Source organism: Symphalangus syndactylus, chromosome 22 (genome assembly GCF_028878055.3).
Source record: "Symphalangus syndactylus isolate Jambi chromosome 22, NHGRI_mSymSyn1-v2.1_pri, whole genome shotgun sequence".
Taxonomy (NCBI): domain Eukaryota; kingdom Metazoa; phylum Chordata; class Mammalia; order Primates; family Hylobatidae; genus Symphalangus; species Symphalangus syndactylus.
Window position 1 is genome coordinate 20577783 of NC_072444.2, and position 19597 is coordinate 20597379.

General features: G+C 46.9%; 2 protein-coding genes across 3 annotated transcripts in view; one reads left to right on the forward strand and one right to left on the reverse strand.

Moving 5' to 3' along the window:
• The window catches only part of LOC129472521 (neuroblastoma breakpoint family member 1-like), a 705345-nt gene that overhangs the window by 157177 nt on the left and 528571 nt on the right, over positions 1 to 19597 (forward strand). The gene's annotated exons all lie outside the window — the stretch shown is intronic.
• SDHB (succinate dehydrogenase complex iron sulfur subunit B) overlaps positions 6561 to 19597 on the reverse strand; it is a 35576-nt gene continuing 22539 nt past the window's right edge. Inside the window, exons 4-8 of one of the 2 annotated variants that reach the window (XM_055262230.2) lie at positions 16413 to 16549; positions 15557 to 15673; positions 11883 to 11984; positions 10517 to 10639; positions 6561 to 6767 (exon numbers count right to left, since the gene is read on the reverse strand). In XM_055262230.2, coding sequence (XP_055118205.1) covers positions 6690 to 6767; positions 10517 to 10639; positions 11883 to 11984; positions 15557 to 15673; positions 16413 to 16549 — 557 coding nt within the window. In that variant the 3' untranslated portion in view covers positions 6561 to 6689. The remainder of the gene's footprint in view (positions 6768 to 10516; positions 10640 to 11882; positions 11985 to 15556; positions 15674 to 16412; positions 16550 to 19597) is intronic. The other variant, XM_055262231.2, reaches the window with a different exon arrangement.

Consider the following 19597-nt stretch of genomic DNA (forward strand, 5'->3'; position numbering starts at 1 on the left):
AAAAAAAAAAAAAAGAAAAGAAAGAAAATGCTTATCAAGCACTTGAGACAGTGCCTGGCGCTGCTTGATGAATGCAAAAAAGGAAGACACACCTGCCCAGAGATTCACAGGGTCAGATGTGCCCCCACAGAGAGACCTAGGGAGAGTCTGCCATGATGCACTGGAGGCCTTGAAATGCCAGAGAAAGAGAAGCCTCACAGCGTGACCTGCAGGCACATCTGCACTGGGGGGATGCATGAAGACCCCTGAAAGGCACCAGAGATGTCATACCTGCGTGCAGCATTTATCCTGCTACCCCACAGTGACTGGCACAGGCATAGTGTTCCCTGTCTCCAGGACCTCTGGACAGAGGAGCTCCAAAGGGGAGAGTGGATCTGTGAGATCCCAGGGCAAACAAGGGAAGGTTCACGTTAGGGCCAAGGATAGACGTGGGCAGGATCACCGGTCATTTGTCCAGTATGAATTTATGGAGTGCCAGCACCACTCTAGGAGCCAGGAACGTGAGAGTGAAGAAAACAGAGATGTCCCTGTCCCTGCGGAGCCTGCTGTCTACTGGGAAGTAGCCCTAGTCAAGGAAAAGAAAACTCCAACGATCCCTATTGTGGAAGGGGCTGGAAGGAGACACAGCTGTGATGGTGGTGAGGGTGTGGGTAGGGGATAGACCCCAGGAGGGAAAGCAGCACCTGATTCATAGCAAGATCCCAGTGAACATTTGGTACAGGAACACACGCTGGCAGGACTTGCTGGTGGATAGGATGTGGGGGTGCAGGAATGTGTGGAATTCAAGATGCTCCCCAGGGTTTTGGCCTGAGCAGCTGGGTACCAGTGGAGCCATTTACTCAGCTGGGGCAGGCTGCCCGAGCCAACCAGCTGGGGGCCATTCCTGTTGATCACCTGGGCCGTGGGACTGGCTTCCTTGGGTCAGGTGACAAGAGTTGTTTCATCTTCCAGTGACACTTCCAGGGGAGGCAGGCTGCTTAACTTTTCAGAACTCCCATGTCCTCCCCCGGGGCTTAGCTCAATTTCTGGCAGGAACCCAGCCCCCAAGGCAGCAGGAAGGCTGGGTTTGGAAATGGCTAGCCCAGGTGGCCTTGGCGAGAGGCACTATGGTACAGTGGCAAGGGGCTGGGTTCTGGCATCAGAAAGACATGGATGCGTGAGTTGCTTTCTAGCTGTGTGAGCTTTAAAATGTCACTTTCCTTCTCTAAGGCTCTCCTTCCCGTCACCTACAAAATGGAAGCCATGGAGAGGATGAAATGAGATGGCAGGAACTTGGTAGAAGCCAGCTGTTTGCTTTAGATCCTGGCACTGGATTAGCGGCTTCATAAAAGCAGAGGTACTCCAGTCTGGGTGAAAGACTGAGACTCCCTCTAAAATAAATAAATAAATAAATAAAAGCAGAGGGCTTGGGGACTGCATGGGGGACTGCCTTGCAAGGGTGCCCCCTTCATTTTTTTTTTTTTTTTTGAGGCGGAGTCTCGCTCTGCCGCCCAGGCTGGAGTGCAGTGGCGCAATCTCGGCTCACTGCAAGCTCCGCCTCCCGAGTTCACACCATTCTCCTGCCTCAGCCTCTCCGAGTAGCTGGGACTACAGGCGCCCGCCACCACGCCCGGCTGATTTTTTTTTTTTTTTTTTTTTTTTTAGTAGAGACAGGGTTTCACCGTGGTCTCGATCTCCTGACCTCGTGATCCGCCCGCCTCGGCCTCCCAAAGTGCTGGGATTACAAGCGTGAGCCACCGCGCCCAGCCCCCCTTCATTCTTTTTATTGCTAAGGCTGCCTGGCCTTAAAGGGGCTCTATTCCCTGAGCCAGCTGGGAAGGAGCCGCACCTGCAGCTTGTCCCTTCTCCTTAATGAGGCAGGAGGCCAGAGGAAGCTTCCTTTCAAACCACAGAGCATGTGGGAGGCCTTGCCATCTGTTTGGGGTTACCTTTGGGGAAGTGGCTCTCGGTGTGTGGTCATCGAGGAGGTCTGTGGCCCAGGCTGTCTTCCCGGATAACCGTGTCTGAAATTTCCAGTCCCACGTGGGTGAGAACTGACTGAACAGCTTCCCTTCTAGGCTGTGGCTCTCTTGGGAGCCCAAGGAGAGGGCGTAATAGGCCTGGTCCCAGTGGCAAAAAGCTTGAGAAATCACTAATTTGGGCAAGTTTATTCTAGAGCATTGGTTTACTTTTCGATTTCTCTAGTTTCACTAGATTTTTGCAACAAAAGCGGATTTTTTTCACCTAGTAACAAACCCTGTTGGTAGGATTATGGCCGTCTAGACACACAGTAAAGTGGGGCTTCAGTATTTTTTTTTTTTTTTTTTTTTTGAGACAGGGTCTCTCTCTGCTGCCCAGGTTGGAGTACAGTGGCATGATCTCAGCTCACTGCAGCCTCGACCTCCTGGGCTCAAGTGATCCTCCCACCTCAGCCTTCTGAGTAGCTGGGACTACAAGTGAGCACTACCACGCCCAGCTAATTTTTGTGTTTTTTTGTAGAGATGGGGTTTGCCATGTTACCCAGGCTGGTCTCAAACTCCTGTGCTTCAGAGATCCACCTCGGTCTCCCAAAGTGCTGGGACTACAGGAGTGAGCCACTGTGCCTGGCCGAGTTTTAGCACTTTGTATGGTAATTATCCTGATGCCAGGAAGGGAAGGGGCCTGAAGAAAATTTGACCAATGGGAGTCCCTCCCTGCCCTGAGCAGTGTGACGGGAGAGATGAGAAATAAGCAATATTAGCCTTGCACGGAAAAACCATCCTCCCAACAGGGAGGCCTCTAGCTCTGGCCAGTCATGTCAGACATATGCTAGCTGTCAACTCCTGAGGGCTGGGAAGGAATTACTCTTGCCGCCTCCCAGCATCCACTGGAGGGCCTTTCACATAGTAGGTACTCAAGACAAATCCGTTCACTTGAGTTTATGGAGCATTTACTCTACTGCAGGCAAGATGCTTTCACATTTACTCTTAGACTTCAACCATAATTCTGAGAGGGGAATGCTGTTAATTCCCATTTTACAGATAGGAAAATAGAGTCACAGATGTTCAACATGTCCAGAGCTAGGTAAGAAGGGATGGCTGGCTTCAGTCCTACGAAATTCTACTTTTTAAAATTTCTTTAGAGACAGGTTCTGGCTCTGTGATCCAGGCTGGAGTGCAGAGGCACGATCCTAGTTCACGGCAGCCTTTAACTCCTGGGCTCAAGCAATCCTCCCACCTCCCAAAGCGCTGGGATTATAGGCGTGAGCCACAGGGCCAGGCTGGAAGTATTATCTTGTAAATGAAGGCACATTGGGCACAGAAGTAGCATACAGGACAAAATACTGTTCCCCACACAGGTCTGCAGTTTTACTGGAAAAGCCTTTGTGACTGTTGCAATAGAACATTTGTCTCCAATTCAATGAAAGATTAAGCTGTACATTAAACTATCAGTTGATAACATATACCAATTTAACTCGCAGTTCAACTGCGGAGAGCGACCATCAGAGTCAACCCAGCCTCTGATGACGTTGATCTGAAGTGGCAACTCCCAAGCTACACCCTGCCTCTTATCAGTTGTTGCAGACCCATCTTTACAAGGCATTAAGTTGTTCATGAGAAGCAGGGTGTGCTTGCTCACACCTGTAATCCCAGCACTTTGGGAGGTCGAGGCAGGTGGATCACTTGAGTTAGAGATCAGCATGCCCAACAAACATGGTGAAACCCTGTCTCTACTAAAAATACAAAAATTAGCTGGGTAACACCTGTAATCCCAGCTAGTTGGGAGGCTGAGGCAGGAGAATCGCTTGAACTTGGGAGGCGGAGGTTGCAGTGAGCCAAGATTGCACCACTGCACTCCAGCCTGGTGACAGAGTGAGACTCCAAAAAAAAAAAGTCATTCATGAGAAAAACCCATCTTTCCCTACAGATCTGGAGATTAGAAGCCAAGTCAAATTATCCATGAATCCAAGGAATGTGACCTTTCCCCAGGCTGATAGAAAGCCATTAGGTCTGAGCTGGGGAACAGAAGCTATCCACAGACATGGCCCGGAGTTCAAGTTCCACTGTCTTTCAAGAAGCCAGTGCACTCCACAATCTTAGGCTTCAGCGCCGCAGGGCCGTGTACCGTGTGTCTCACTGAGATAGTCAAGAATTCCAAGATGCTGTAGTGAAGGGCACACAGCCCTGTTCTCGAAATTTCTGATATTTGTTCCTTTTTCCTTTGTGACCTTGGCTTCTAGGTGGCAGGCAGGCAACAAATTTTGTTCATCATTGTCCCCAGCACCTCACCTTCCACAATGCCTGAGACGAATGCTTGTTGAATCAGCCCTTTAAGCCAGAAAATGCTCATTAAGGCTCATTCTTGGTGAGTCACACGTTTTCTCAGCTGCTTGCCTCAGGATGCATGAAACCTTTGTTTTCTGGATGATCCAGAGGTTTCCAGCTACGACTTAAAAAAGCAGCCTTGGGTGAAAAGGTGAATAGGGACCACCCGAATGTGCCTTAGTAGGGGAATGGTTAAATAAGGGTACACCCATGCTACAGTGCTCTTAAGCAGGAGTTCCAAAAATTTTTACATACACACACACACAGATTAAGGTAGGTCTTGGCTGGGCACGGTGGCTCACGCCTGTAATCCCAGCAATTTGGGAGGCCAAGGCGGGCGGATCACGAGGTCAGGAGATCGAGACCATCCTGGCTAACACGGTGAAACAGTCTACTAAAAATACAAAAAATTAGCTGGGCATGCTGGCGGGCACCTGTAGTCCCAGCTGCTCCGGAGGCTGAGGCAGGAGAATGGCATGAATCCAGGAGGCCGAGCCTGCAGTGAGCCGAGATCGTGCCACCGCACTCCAGCCTGGGCGACAGAGCGAGACTCCCTCTCAAAAAAAAAAAAACAAAAAAACACAACAAAACAACAACAAAAAGGTAGGTCTTTATTAGCACTGAAGTCCTTTCTACATTGTGAGGTAAAAATAGAGGCCGGGCGCAGTGGCTCACACCTGTAATCCCAGCACTTTGGGAGGCCGAGATGGGCGGATCACGAGTTCAGATCAAGACCATCCTGGCTAACATGGTGAAACCCTGTCTCTACTAAAAATACAAAAAAATTAGCCGGGCATAGTGGCGGGCGCCTGTAGGCCCAGCTACTTGGGAGGCTGAGGCAGGAGAATGGCGTGAACCCGGAAGGCGGAATGCAGCTTTTTGTTTTGGACTCTGTCTCAAAAAAAAAAAAAAAAAAAAAAGAAAGCTGCTGGCAGACTATACGGTCCCCCTTTTTAAAAAAATCTTTTTTGGTATGTTAAAAAAAAGAGGGTCTCACTATGTTGGCCAGGTTGATCTTGAAGTCCTAGCCTCAAGCAATCCTCCCACCTTGGCCTCCCAAAGTGCTAGAAGCCACTGTTCCAGGCTTTTTTTTTTTAAAGCGATGGGGTCTCACTATGTTGCCCAGGCTGGAGTGCAGTAACTATTCACAGGCGCAATCATGGCAAACCATAGCCCTGACCTCTTGGGCTCACGTGATGCTCCCGCCCCAGCCTCCTGAGTAGCTGGATTAGGGGCACACGCCACAGCTCCTGGCTCTACAGTACCTCACTTTTGAAGGGAGAAAGTTTTATATATGCTGCCTAACTGTAATAACGTAGAGTGTTGAAGGAAATGTCTAAGCTGTCAACAGGGGATGAGTTTGGAGGAGCTTCCACTTTTACTTTCCCCCTTTCCCCTTTTTTGCATTGCTTTTTTGTTTTGTGGAGACAGGGTCTCACTCTGTTGCTCAGACTGGAGTGCAGCAGTGTGATCTCGGTCACCGCAACCTCCACCTCCCAGGCTAAAGTGATTCTCCTGCCTCAGCCTCCCAAGTAGCTGGGATTACAGGCATGCGCTGGCTAATTTTTGTATTTTTAGTAGAGATGGGGTTTCACCACGTTGGCCAGGCTGGTCTTGAACTCCTCACCTCAAATGATCCTCCCGCCTCAGCCTCCCAAAGTGCTGGGATTACAGGCGTGAGCCACCATGCCTGGCTGTGCAGTGAGAACGCCAGCCAAGGCAGCAGTGCTGTGGAGTTGATGTTTGCAGTGAGAGGCCCTACAGGTTCATTTGTGGAACTAACTGGATTCACAACTGACCAGGGTCATTGCTCTGTGCTGGAGGAATCTCAAACCTGGCCTCACCGCCGTATCCAAAGACTTACCAAGATTTGGTTTTCAGTAATTCTGGTACTGAAAGCTATAGAAAGTGGGATGATACAGAACACTAACACTAACTGAGTGTTCAGAATAAGTGCCAGGCATTCTCATACCAGATGAATGAGGTAGGCACAATTATGGATCCCATCTTACAGATGGGCGAATGGAGCAGCAAAGAGGTGAAGGAACTTGTCCGAGGTTGTCTAGCTGGTGAGCGGCAAAGCTGGGAACAAGCTGCAGGCCCTGCCTGATGTCAGTTCCAGGGCTCATCACTTCCTTCCAGCTAGGGTACCTCCACCCCCGCTCAGCTCTGAAGCCCTGTCCATCTCTCCAAGGACAAGGACTCCTGGCACCTTCACATTCCCCTGCAGCAAGCAAAGGAACAGGTTCTTTTTTTTGTTAATAAAGTAGAGTAACATTTATTTCTTAAAATTTTTATTATACACGCTGTATTCATGGAAAACCAAGATCTTTAAAGGAACTCAAATTAGATATAAATTATGTTCAGCTCTGAGCTGGTTATAAATCATGTTTAGCATGGAAACAGTTAAACTGAAGCTTTCTTCTCCTTATAGGTTGCCATCATTTTCTTGATCTCCGCAATAGCTTTCCCTGGATTCAGACCCTTGAAAAAGAGAAGAGAATCAATAACAAATGATAACTGAAACTGAAAGGGAAAACCCACGATCTTGGGTGAAACTACTTCCTCAGCTGGTTCAGTGCCCAAGCAAGGTGAATGCAAATCAAGTCCCTCAAAACCACAGGGGTTGGGCTAAGGGCTCTCTTCTGTCTACCTTTTTTAACATTTGAAGATGGTCAGCTCCCTCTGGCAAGAGCTCTGCCACGTTGAATCCCTTCTTGTGTGGCTCACTCTAACAGGTAAACAGGCCCAGGGCAGAGCTGCACTCTCTGACTGCTCAAAGACACTCAGGATAGTGTCTATTCTAGGACTACAGGCCAATGTCAAAATCAGCCAGACATCTCTACATCTTTTACATCATCATTATTAAATAGGCAGCAGCAGAAATCAGCATATACCAGCTCTCAAAAGTATGTGGAAGAAACTACCCTCTCTATTAACCCTTTATAAAACCATGAGGCGTGAACCCGGGAGGCGGAGCTTGCAGTGAGCCGAGATTGCGCCACTGCACTCCAGCCCGGGCGACAGAGCGAGACTCTGTCTCAAAAAAAAAAAAAAAAAAAAAAAAAAAAAAACCATGATGATTTCAACTGGCCAATACCATTGGTATTAGCTGCAGTTTGCCCCTACAGCTGTTAACATCTGCTTTGCAGGAAGCACAATCATTAAACCCACTGAATGCCAGCTTCATTGAAGTAGAAAGAGAAACAAGCAAGTACTTGGTAAAATGAGACAAGGACTCATCTGACGTTAGTGAAGGTTCCCCTCATTTTAGAAGGATAAGTCTACCCCCCTAAAAAAGTTTTGTGGAAAGAAAGAAGAAAAGGAAAGAAAGAAAAGAGATCTTGAGAGAAGAAGAGAAAGAAAAGATATATATATTTTTGACAGGGTCTTGCTCTGTCATCCAGGCTGAAGTGTGATCATAGTTCACTGTGGCCTGGAACACCTGGCTCAAGTGATCCTCCAGCCTCAGCCTCCCAAGTAACTGAAACTACTAATTAGCCACCACACCTGGCTAATTAAAAAAATTTTTTTTGTACAGATGGGATCTCACTATGTTGTCCAGGCTGGTCAAAAAGACACTCTTCATATACCAACATGAGATAATCTCCAAAATATAGTGGGTGAAAAAATACAGATAAATGTGATATAAAAAAGACAGAAGAGGACACATATGCATTTGTGTGCAGCATAAAACACCTCTGAAGTTCACACAAGAATCTGACTTCTAGGGAGGTGGCTGGGTGGAGTGGGAGGGAGACTTTTCACTGTATATCCTTCTGAATCTGGACCCACCTGTGTATTTCCGGTCCCCACAGGGTCAGTAAGGGTGTTTGGACTTAGAAGGTTGGTACATACCCAATCCGTGCAGGAAGAAAGAGCACTGGATGGGGAGGCAGACGGCCTAACTCTAGTCCTACCTTCCCACTGACCTGACAGTGATCTTGGGCGAGTCATTCCCCTCCCCACCTGGGGCTCAATTTCCCCATCTGTACAAGGGGATTAAACTTGATGATTTTCAAGTCCCTTCCAGTTTCATGATCGGCCTATCTCTATGTCTCAGTCCCAACTTCCAGCCCTGTTTTACAGAAGGGAGGGCAAGGCACAGAGAACCTGTCCTTGGCTGTCTCAGTTGTCTGCTGCACTCATCCCCTCCATGCACAGGTTTGTGACCAGGAATACACCTTAGAGTCACTCGCAGAGCTTCTGAAGAAACACACAGCCAGGCCCCACCACTGAAGATGCTATCTCTGTCTCAAACAAGCCGAGTACTCACGTTATTTATAAAAATAACATAAGGTGACATTTATTGAGTACTTACTATATGCCAGGCACTGTTCCAAGCACTTTTATAGCATAACTTGCCTCAGAGGTCAGTAGCTATTCACAGGCACAATCATGGTAAACCACAGTCCTGGGGACAGGACCCAGATGGAAGCCCAGGCAATAGGGTGCTGAAGCCTGTGGGCTCCCCCAGCGAGGCCACTGGAAACACAGAGGGTTTCCAGGCAAAAAATAAGTGAATTCTACAGCTTGGATTTCATGTTTTCAAATACACAGTGTAATCTTTTTTTAAGGCTAACTGGCCACCCTACAGTTTTCCACCTTGCCGCCCACTGACTCACTGCAACTTTTAAGTGAAATCACCCATAGTCTTTGCTCAGAGGGCAGCCGTGCTCTGAACCACACAGCCCTAGCCCTTCCCTGCCCACTGGGCAAGGCTGACTGGACCAGGGCTGACACCTGCTATGGTTTGAATGTGTCCCCGAAAGCTCATGTGTTGAAAACCTAATCCCCAATGCAACAGTATTGAGAGGTGGGACCTTTAAGAAGTGATTAGGTTATGAAGGCTCTGCCCTCACAAATGGATTGCCATTATCATAGGAGTAAGTTCCTGATAAAAGGATGAGTTTGGATTAGTCAGGTGTGGTGGTGTGTGCCTGTAGTCCCAGCTACTCAAGAGGTAGGAGGATCACTTAAGGCCAGCAATTCCAGGCTGCAGCGAGCTATGATTTTGCCACTGCACCCCAGCCTGGGCAACTGAGTGAAACCCTGTCTTTTAAAAAAAAAAACAGATGAGAAGGGCCGGGCACAGTGGCTCACGCCTGTAATCCCGGCACTTTGGGAGGCCAAGGTGGGCGGATCACCTGAGGTCGGGAGTTCGAGACCAGCCTGACCAACATAGAGAAACCCTATCTCTATTAAAAATACAAAATTAGCCGGGCGTGAGTGGTGCATGCCTGTAACCCCAGCTACGCGGGAGGCTAAGGCAGGAGAATCGCTTGAACTCGGGAGGTGGAGGTTGTGGTGAGCTGAGATCGATCGTGCCATTGCACTCCAGCCTGGGCAACAAGAGCAAAACCCTGTCTCAAAAAAAAAAAAAAAAAAAGGATGAGCTTGGGCTCCCTTTCTCTTGCCCTTCTGCCTTTTGCCATGGGGTCATACAGCATGAAGGTTCTTATTAGATGCCAGCACCAGCCTCTAGAGCTGTGCGTCAAATACACTTCTTTATAAAATTACCCAGTCTGAAATTCTGTGATAGTACCACAAAACAGACTGAGACAGAACCTGGCCAAAGGGCAGCCAGTCTGTAGCCAGCTGCGGCCTCTGATGTGCAGGCATGAGAAGGTGAGCTGGGCCAATGCGACACCCTCTCAGGAACCTGTGCTGAGAAGTGCTGGGAGGTAGGCGGGTGGCTGAAGCTGGAAGTGTGCTGGGACGCAAAATCCAGGCCAGAGTGAGCCAAAAGCAGCAGCAAATGCAGGCAGGAAGAGGAACGAAAGCCAGAGCTTTGAGTTGAAAAAACCTCCACAGAGCTGAAGGAAAGAACAGGCTGCTAGAGAGCAGAGCAGATTAGCAGCCGACATCGCGAGAAAGATGGAGAAGAAACGAAGTCCTCACAGCTGCCCACGTTCCGACGGCTTTCGGTTTCTGTTTCCTAGGAAGGTTGAACGCAGGTACCTGCTCATGGGTTCCTGTGCATCCTTAACTCCCACAATGTCCCTGTGTAGCCTACAAATAAAGCGTGCTCCTGAGGTGGCCCGAGTCAGTCTACTCCTTGCAACTAAGAGCCAAACTAGCCCCTAGGCTCACACTGAAAGGACAGGCATATGCTGGTCCCTTTCCTTCTCAAATGACTAAGGTTGCTCTCTGCCAATCACCTCTTTGTGAGCACATGCTACTTCTGGCGTGTCAGCTCTGAGGCAGAGCTGAGGGTCACCAGCCCCATGTACCTTAGGACAGGTCCTTGTGCAGTTCATGATGGTGTGGCAGCGGTATAGAGAGAATGGGTCCTGCAGCTTGGCCAGGCGCTCCTCTGTGAAGTCATCTCTGGAGTCAATCATCCAGCGATAGGCCTGGAAAACCAGGGACTGATTAGCTGAGCTGCCAATCGACAGGCCAGAGTGGCACCCTGGCTCAACTCAAAGCTCTGGGAGTGCAGAGGAAAGGGAATTCACTCAGCTTAGATGCCTCGTCTCCACACTCTTTAATTCTTGTCCATCTTTCAAGGAAAGGTTCCCAACACTTGTAGCTTCACTTGATTAATGGTCCCTGCAAACCTTTGATCCATACTGCACCTGGTACCCGGGTGCTTAATTATACACACTGGGTATCATCTCCTAATTACTTCATGTTGCTCAATAGCTTCCTACCCAGCTTATAATTTGATGAAGGCAGGGACTGTATCATATAAGTCTCTTATCTGTCTTCATGGCACTACCCATGCTGGACTTGCTGTCTCTGAGTAAAGGAATGATTTAACAGGCCTGTCTACTGGTAGTATTTGTCCCACTTAATGATTCTTTGAATTCACACAGCCCTCTCAGCAGCCTGAGATCAGCAGGCTGAAACGAATTAATCACATGACCATAGGCCTGCTCTAGCAGTTACTTAGAGGACCTCTACATCCCCAACTCAGAGCAGCTGGTAAAAGTGACAAGTATGAGTGTACTTCATTATTCAATCTTTACGTGGCTGGGAATCAATATTGCTCATGTGGTCACACAAACCTGCAACTTCTCTTTTTGTGGGGAAAATGAGAAACAGAAGTTGGCTTTTGAGTTGCTTAGAGTCTATGAAAAGCACATATCCAAAAAAGCACAAGCTTTCTGGGAACAAAGACAGTGACTTTCTTTGCAGTGAACACCAATACTATTTTCTTTCTAAGCAACCCCTAAATCCAGGCTTTCATTAGCTGGGAAACAGCTTCCAATCTCATAGCTAGGCAGCTGCCCTTCAAAGACATTGCTTTAAACCCTGCTTGCTCACTACAAATCTTATGTTACAAATCCTATGAGAGGGACGGGGGGAGCCTCTGACCACCAGGCAAACGGAAATACATTTTAAACATCTGCAAGGCATGGTTTGCTCCCCCTTGGGGTGACCCTCACTGCAGTGAAACAAAGGCAATTTGCAGACAAGGCCCCAGATTTACTGAAAGCAAGTGAATACAACGCAACCAATTACCCTGTTTGGACTGGATGGCAATGAAGGAAACCAGGCCCCTCAGAATGGCTGGCTTACAGCAGTCTATTGTCCTCTTGGACTTCTGGATGCTTGAGTTTCAATTTCTCTTAAAGCAATTAAGGAGCACCTCACCTGCATAAGAACTGCAGGCCCCAGATATTTGTCTCCGTTCCACCAGTAGCTGGGGCAGCTGGTGCTACAGCAGGCACAGAGAATGCACTCGTAGAGCCCGTCCTGTATGGGGAGAAAGGAGAGGCAGGAGCTTGTGAAGGGAGAGACTCTGCTATGTCTTCAGCTGATTAAATGTGACCTTTGGGGTCAGTGCATGAACAAAGTGCCTACTTGCATGTGAATTTTCTTAGCAAAATCCAAGGGGTGATTTGCAGATATTTAGCAGATTAATAAAGATCTTGTGATCTTTATTACAGTGAAATGTAAACATCTGCCCAGAGTTCTTAAATCCACATATAGTGCACTTTCCCTTTAATAAACAAGAACCTCTCACTTGTCTAAAAAAGAAATAGAAAACAAGAGCACAAAAACAACTCCCATAAATTCCAGCTTCCTGGAATGTGGTCAAGAGGGGAGAGATTCAAAAGCCTGGGGGCTAAAGCAGCAGGAGTCTGTAGCTGCTTCTGCCCTGGGCTCAGCAGAAGGGCCCTCAGGTTTTCACTGGGAACATCAACATCGTCCCCAGTGACTGCCACTGCCAATCCTGACGGAGGCCCTGCGCCTGACACGCTTTCCTTAACTGATCATCACAGTAATCCTGTGAGGTGACTCCAGCAAGTTCCACTTACAGGTAAGGAACCAAGGCACGGAGAGTTAGGCCACGTGCCCAGGGATGTGCCACTATAGGCAGCAGAACCAGGATGTGGCCCCGGCAGTTGGCTCTGGCTTCCTGCACTTTCACACCTGCCATACTGGTCAATCTGCCCAACAAGTCCGAAACACAAACCGGACTTTCTGAGTTTGGAAACAACATAAATGGATTAAAAACAGCAAAACGAAAGGGGCCCACTGACACCTGAAGTGACAGTTGAGAACAGATGAGACAGAACCGATGGTTGTGACTGAACCATGAGTCTTCAACCAAATCTATGTTATGTCCAGACGGCTGGTGGGAGTGTCAACTGGCAGCACTGGTCTAGAAGGCATAAGGTCACAGGATTAAGAACCTTAAGAATAGTCATATTCTTTAACCCACTCCTAGAAAAATCTGTAATAAGAAATTAGAATGTTTTGGGCAGAACTTGAAGGATAAAGATGTTCATCTAGCCTTATTTCTAACAGTAAAAAATTGGAAACAATTTCATTGTCCAGCAATAGTGAAATGGTTTTATGGCGCATGGTGCATACATCTGAAGCAGTAGAAAGCAAAGTGTAAGTTAATGCTTATGAAGAATTTTAAGAACATGAAGAAAATGCTCACAATAACATAAGTGAAAAAAGCAGGATATAAAAGCATATTTACATTTTGATCCCAGCTACATAAAAATATAATGTAATAAACAAAAAACAAAGGAAACTATAAATATTAACAGAGATTATGTTTTAGTGGTGGAATTATAAATTCTTTTTTTTTTTTTTTTGAGACAGGGTCTTGCTGTGTGCCCCTGGCTGGCGTGCAGTGGCACAATCACAGTTCACTGCAGCCTGGAACTCTTGTGCTCAAGCAATCCTCCCATCTCAGCCCCTTGAGTAGCTGGGACTATAGGTGCACACCACCATGCCTGGCTAAGTTTTAAAGTTTTTGTAGAGACAGGGTCGCCCTATGTTCCCCAGGCTGAAAATTATAGCTTATTTAAAAAATGATGGAGCCTCTCTGAACCTATTTTGGTTTGGGGGCTGCCCAGTCAAAAATAAATACATACATAAATTTCTCCACATTTTCCAATTATGTATTAAGTTCAGCATACTAATTTAAGGAAGCCAAAAAATGTTAAATGTTTGGTATGTAAATGAGTAAATGAGTAAATTTCTATTACAGGTTGGGCATCCCAAATCTGAAAATCTGAAATCCAAAATGTTCCAAAATCTGAAACTTTCTGAGCACCAATATGCTGCTCAAAGGAAATGTTCACTGGAGCATGGATTTCAGATTTCGGATTTGGGGTGCTCAACTGGTAAGTGTAAAGCAAATATTCCAAAATCTGAAAACATCTGAAACCCCAAACACTGAAACCCAAGCATTTAGGATAAGGAATACTCAACTTGTATCTAGAAAACCAAACATGCTCAGGGGAACTCTTCAATCCCTAATAATACCACATCAAGGAGATGTTCACTAGGTACGCACCAGCCTTGCCTAGGAATGCAAGAGGACTCGTTGGGCCAGAGGGCCCGGTTCAGCCTGGACTCTGGGATGCACGAGACTCTGGGAGGTAGAAACTGAGGGGCAGAGCTACAGTCTGAGAAGAGCAGCTCTGAAGTCTCGTCCCAGGCTTACTCTGACTTGCAGGCCACTGTGCTGACCCTCACTATCTTGATGGTGACAGACTGGGCACACTTACTAGGACTCCCTTTTTTTTTTTTTTTGAGACGGAGTCTTGCTCTGTTGCCCAGGCTGGAGTGCAGTGGCGCGATCTCGGCTCACTGCAAGCTCCACCTCCCGAGTTCACGCCATTCTCCTGCCTCAGCCTCCCCAGTAGCTGGGACTACAGGCACCCGCCACCACGCCCGGCTAATTTTTTTTTGTATTTTTAGTAGAGACGGGGTTTCACTGTGTTAGCCAGGGTGGTCTCGATCTCCTGACCTCGTGATCCGCCTGCCTCGGCCTCCCAAAGTGCTGGGATTACAGGCGTGAGCCACCGCGCCCGGCGATACTTTTCATATATTCATATATATGTATATGTTTTAGAGACAAAGTCTCGCTATGTTGCCCAGGTTGGCCTCAAACTCTCAAACTCTCAAACTCCTGGGCTCAGGTGATCCTCCTACCTCAGCCTCCTGAGTAGCTGGGACTATCAGCATGCGCCACTGCATCTGGCCTTTTTAAAAATCTATATATATTTTTACAGTAGTTACATAACTAATATTTATTGATAAAATAACATGCGCCAAGGCCTAGGGATCCAGAAAGGAAGAAGACACAGCCATTGCCCTTAGCCCTGTGCAGGAATGCAGGTGGGGCTCTGTCTCCATTTGGTCCCCTTCCTACCTCATGTCCACAAGTATGCAGGGAGTATGCAAATCAGAGAAGACTTCTTCGCAGAGGAGTAAAAGTAGTGTAAAAGAAAGACTGAAAACTTGATAATGATGCCTCTGCTTTAAGATTTTATAGCTTGTACACAGGAATGGCAACTCCCAGAGAGTGAGCAGGCCAGGAATAATCCCACCCCACAGATCACCAGAAGTATGGTGTCAGGAAAGAACATCGATGACTCTGTTTTGCCATTAACATTTCCCTCCCATTTGTAGAGCAGGATGGTGGTAGTTACAACTGGCCAGCATATGTGTTTCATTTTGCCCCCAGTGAGGGAACAGTTCTGACTTAGTGGTCACCTTTTAAAGCCCAGGCAATTTACATACTGGTTTCTTTTGAAAAAGATGGACTAGCAACACAGCAATCACCCGCCCCTGCAGGCGGGGCACAGGGCTCTAGCTCCTTGGTCCACTCTGGGCCATTCATGGGTTCACACTACTCCCCTGGCCCTAAGAGGATAAGTGCCCCACCCTCACGCCAGTTCCTCTCCAGAATACACTAAATGGCTTGCATCAGCTTATGTTCCCTGCCAAGCCACACTGCTGGCAAACATCTTCGCAATAAATTCTTCAGATTGAAACAATAAATAGGGACTAATGACCAGTTTCTCACGCTCTTCTATGGACTGCAGATACTGCTGCTTGCCTTCCTGAGATTCATCCTTCTTCTTCAAATAAGGCTCAATGGATTTGTACTGTGCATAGAAGTTGCTCAAATCCTGTGGTTAAGAGGAAGAAGAAGAAGGAAAAAAGGATCAGATTCCATCATCACCTCAGCTTTATTTACCCCATTTCTTGGACACTGGCTACTCGTCCACTCTATGCCAGGCAGAAGCCAGACGCTCTTCCTTTGTCATGAATATATGCAAAGATTACAAAGGAAAAATGGTCACAATGTTAAGCATGGTTAGGAAACCTCTCCCTCACCTACCTGGGAAACCTGCCAATCCCACAGTCCTTTCTGCCCTTGAAAACACCACGTCAGCAAAGGTGGTCAAATATAGGGAGGCAGAAATTAAAGTAGAATTCATAAACAGCTGTTGCTTTCCCAACTGGTATTTTCCACATGATTTCTTTGTAGTTATGGCCAAATTATTCATTTCTGGGAATGTTCCAACTCTAAAATTCTGTGCCCCATTATTCTCAAACAAACCTCACCAAATGAGCTGCTGGAGGATTTTCTAGGCGTTTATCTTCTGCCATTCAAATTCTTTAATTAAACTCTGGCCACACTGTCTCAGATCTGGGGATTTTCCTAATCTCTCAGTGACACTGTGGTCCTCCTCTTGCCATAATATAGGAAACAGTCCCATCTATTTACTATCTGACTAGAAGAGGAGCCTCAAATACTCAAACAAATCCTGCCCTGAAAAACTAATAGCATAACACACATAGCATCGCCCCCCATGCAAACAAAAACAAAAACAAAAACAAAACCAGAGAGATCCAGAAACTCACGGGAACAAGATCCTTTATCACATACATGTGTGGAAGAGGGTAGATTTTTGAGACCTTATTGAGGTTGGTGTCAATCTTTCGGGTGCAAGCTAGAGTGTTGCCTCCATTGATGTTCATTGCACAAGAGCCACAGATGCCTGAAAGAGACACACATTTAACACATCCTCACCCATATCCAGAATCAGTCCTGCCCCAAATACTTTCTTCTGGATCCTCCTTGCTGTGCCATCAGGGGCAGCACTGACATGGAACATGCCTCTGACAGAGGTGCCTGTGGCCTTTTCTCCCTTCCCTCCTTCTTCCTGCCTCGAATGTGGTTCTAATGGCTTGAGTTCCAAAAACCACTCTATGACCATGTGACAACCTTGAGGTTAGAAGCCACATGCCAAGGATGGCACTGGAGGAGGCCAGGGGCCTGGGCGCTGCTGGCACCATGGAGTTTCCACAGCAGTTCTAGCTCCATGTGTCACGTGTTTTGAGAGAAAAATCAGCCTGTTTTTTTTTTTTTTTTTTGAAGAAACAGTCTCACTCTGTCACCCAGGCTGGAGTGCAGTGGTGCAATCACAGCTCACTGCAGCCCTCAACCCCTGAGCTCAAGTGATCCTCCCACCTCAGCCTCCCAAGTAGCTGGGACTACAGAAGTAGCCCACCACACCCAGCTAATTTTCTGGTATTTTTTGTAGAGACAGGGTTTTGTTATGTTGCCCAGGCTGGGCTTGAACTGCTGGGCTCAAGCAATCTGCCTGTCTTGGCCTCCTGAAGCACTGGGATTACAGGTGTGGGCCACCACACACCTGTCAAGCCTATTTTTCTTTTTCTTTGAGATTGAGTTTTGCTCTTGTTGCCCTGGCTGGAGTGCAATGCCCCGATCTTGGCTCACCGCAACTTCTGCCTCCCCAGTTCAAGTGATTCTCCTGCCTCAGCCTCCCGAGTAGGGGTGGATGTGGTGGCTCACACCTGGAAGCCTAGGTTTTTTAAAGCCACTGTTATTTGAACACAAATCTAACAGATACAATATCCAAAAGTAAAGTAAATCAACATTGTCTTGGTCATCTTAAGGTTGAGGTGACCTGGATACAGATTATCAAGAGATAGCACTTCTTTTTTTTCTTGGCTGAGTCTTGCTCTGTCACCCAGGCTGAAGTGCAGTGGTGGAGTCACAGCTCACTGCAGCTCACTTTAGCCTCAAACTTCTGGGCTCAAGAGATCCTCCCACCACAGCCTCCTGAGTAGCTGGGACTACAGGCACATGCCGCCATGCCCGGCGAATTCAAAAAAAGTTTTTGTAGGTTGGGTGAAGTGGCTCACACCTGGAATCCCAGCACTTTGGGAGGCTGAGGTGGGCAGATCACTTGAGGTCAGGAGTTCGAGACCAGCTTGGCCAACATGGTACAACCCTGTCTCTACTAAAAATATAAGTCGTGGCGGGGGCCTCTAATCCCAGCTACTCGGGAGGGTGAGGCGGGAGAATCATTTGAACTGAGGAGGAGAAGGTTGCAGTGAGCAGAGATTGTGCCACTGCACTCCAGCCTGGGTGACAGAGCAAGACTCCATCTCAAAAAAAAAAGAAAAAAAATAATTTTTTTTTGTAGAGCAGGGGTCTCACTATATTGCCCAGGCTGGTCTCTAACTCACAGCCTCAAGTAATCCTTCTGCCTTTGCCTCACACTGTGTTGGGATTACAGGCCTGAGCCACCACACTTGACAGAGGTAAGGCTTCTTCTATTGTCTTCAAAAAATAAGCAGCATAGTATCCTGGGGCTATGAAACCTACAAAAGCTGACTCAGCATGGACTTTCCAAAGAGGAGAAGAATGAACTAATGTGAAACTGAGGCAAAGCAAAGCAAACTAAACAAAAAACGTGCTGACCCAGGACCCTGACATGAGAATTTTCTTAGCCTGGACCTACTTCCTGTATATGGAAATTTCCTGGGTATTTTGGAATTTAAAAATGATTATGTACTTTAAACCTCTAGTGACAGTCCTCTGAAGCTGTTTTTTGAAGATCATTAGGTCAGAGAAAGCTGATTGCTTGAGAAAGTTGCACTGGTTATCTTTTTTTTTTTTTTTTTTTTTTTAAGATGGAGTCTCGCTCTGTCGCCCAGGCTGGAGTGCAGTGGCATGATCTCGGCTTACTGCAACCTCTGCCTCCCGGGTTCAAGTGATTCTCCTGCCTCAGCCTCCTGAGTAGCTGGGATTATAGGCGCCTGCCACCACACCTGGCTCATTTTTGTATTTTTAGTAGAGACGGGGTTTTACCATGTTGGTCAGGCTGGTCTTGAACTCTAACCTTGTGATCTGCCCACCTCGGTCTCCCAATGCCTGCCTTCACCTTGTTTTTTTTTTTTTGTTTTTTTTTTTTTTAATGGAAAGGGAGTCTATGTTTCCCAGGCTGGTCTCAAACTCCTAGCCTCAAGCTAGCCTACCACCTAGACCTCCCAAAGTACTGGGATCACAGGCGTGAGCCACTGCGCCCGTCAGTTATCACTTTCATAAGACTAGAAAAGACAGTTAAGACTCTCTCCTTCTCCTGTAAATCTTAGAAAGAGTGTAAGGGAACCCAAAGATGTGTCTTAAGCAAATACTCCTAGAGTTCCCCCAAGAGACTGGATATAAATTATCAATACATTTATGTATACCTGGCATCCAACTAGAGCAGTTTGCTTTTACGAGAAATGGCATAAAAATTTAAAAAAAAATCCAATGACCTTTCTCTCAAAAAGGCTTCCTGGGAATTCTCTTACAAGATGGGAATTAAAAAAAAAATAAGAAAAACAAGATGGGAATAAAAATCAGTAGCAATTGATACAATTCTGCTTTATTTTTTTTAGTCCACATGGGTCACACCTTATGTTCTTGGCTCTGAAAGAGTCCTACAGGGAAAGGTTACTGAAAAGCATCTACCTTTCCTGTGTTGCCAGGACTTAATGGGGAACGCTGCTGTTTAACTGCCGCACAATGTTCCCTGAATAGCAGGACTCAGCCGAACTATCATAATATCCATCAGCATTTGCAATGCTAAATAAGATTAGCTGAATCAAAACAGATGTCTTAAAAGACTTGAAATGCTTGAAACGTACAGCTGAACAGATAAAAAGCAATAGGCCGGTATCAATACTGCCTTTTCCTTTTTTTTTTAAGTTTTTTTTTTTAGAAAAAAGCTCAGTGTCCTCACAGAACCAAG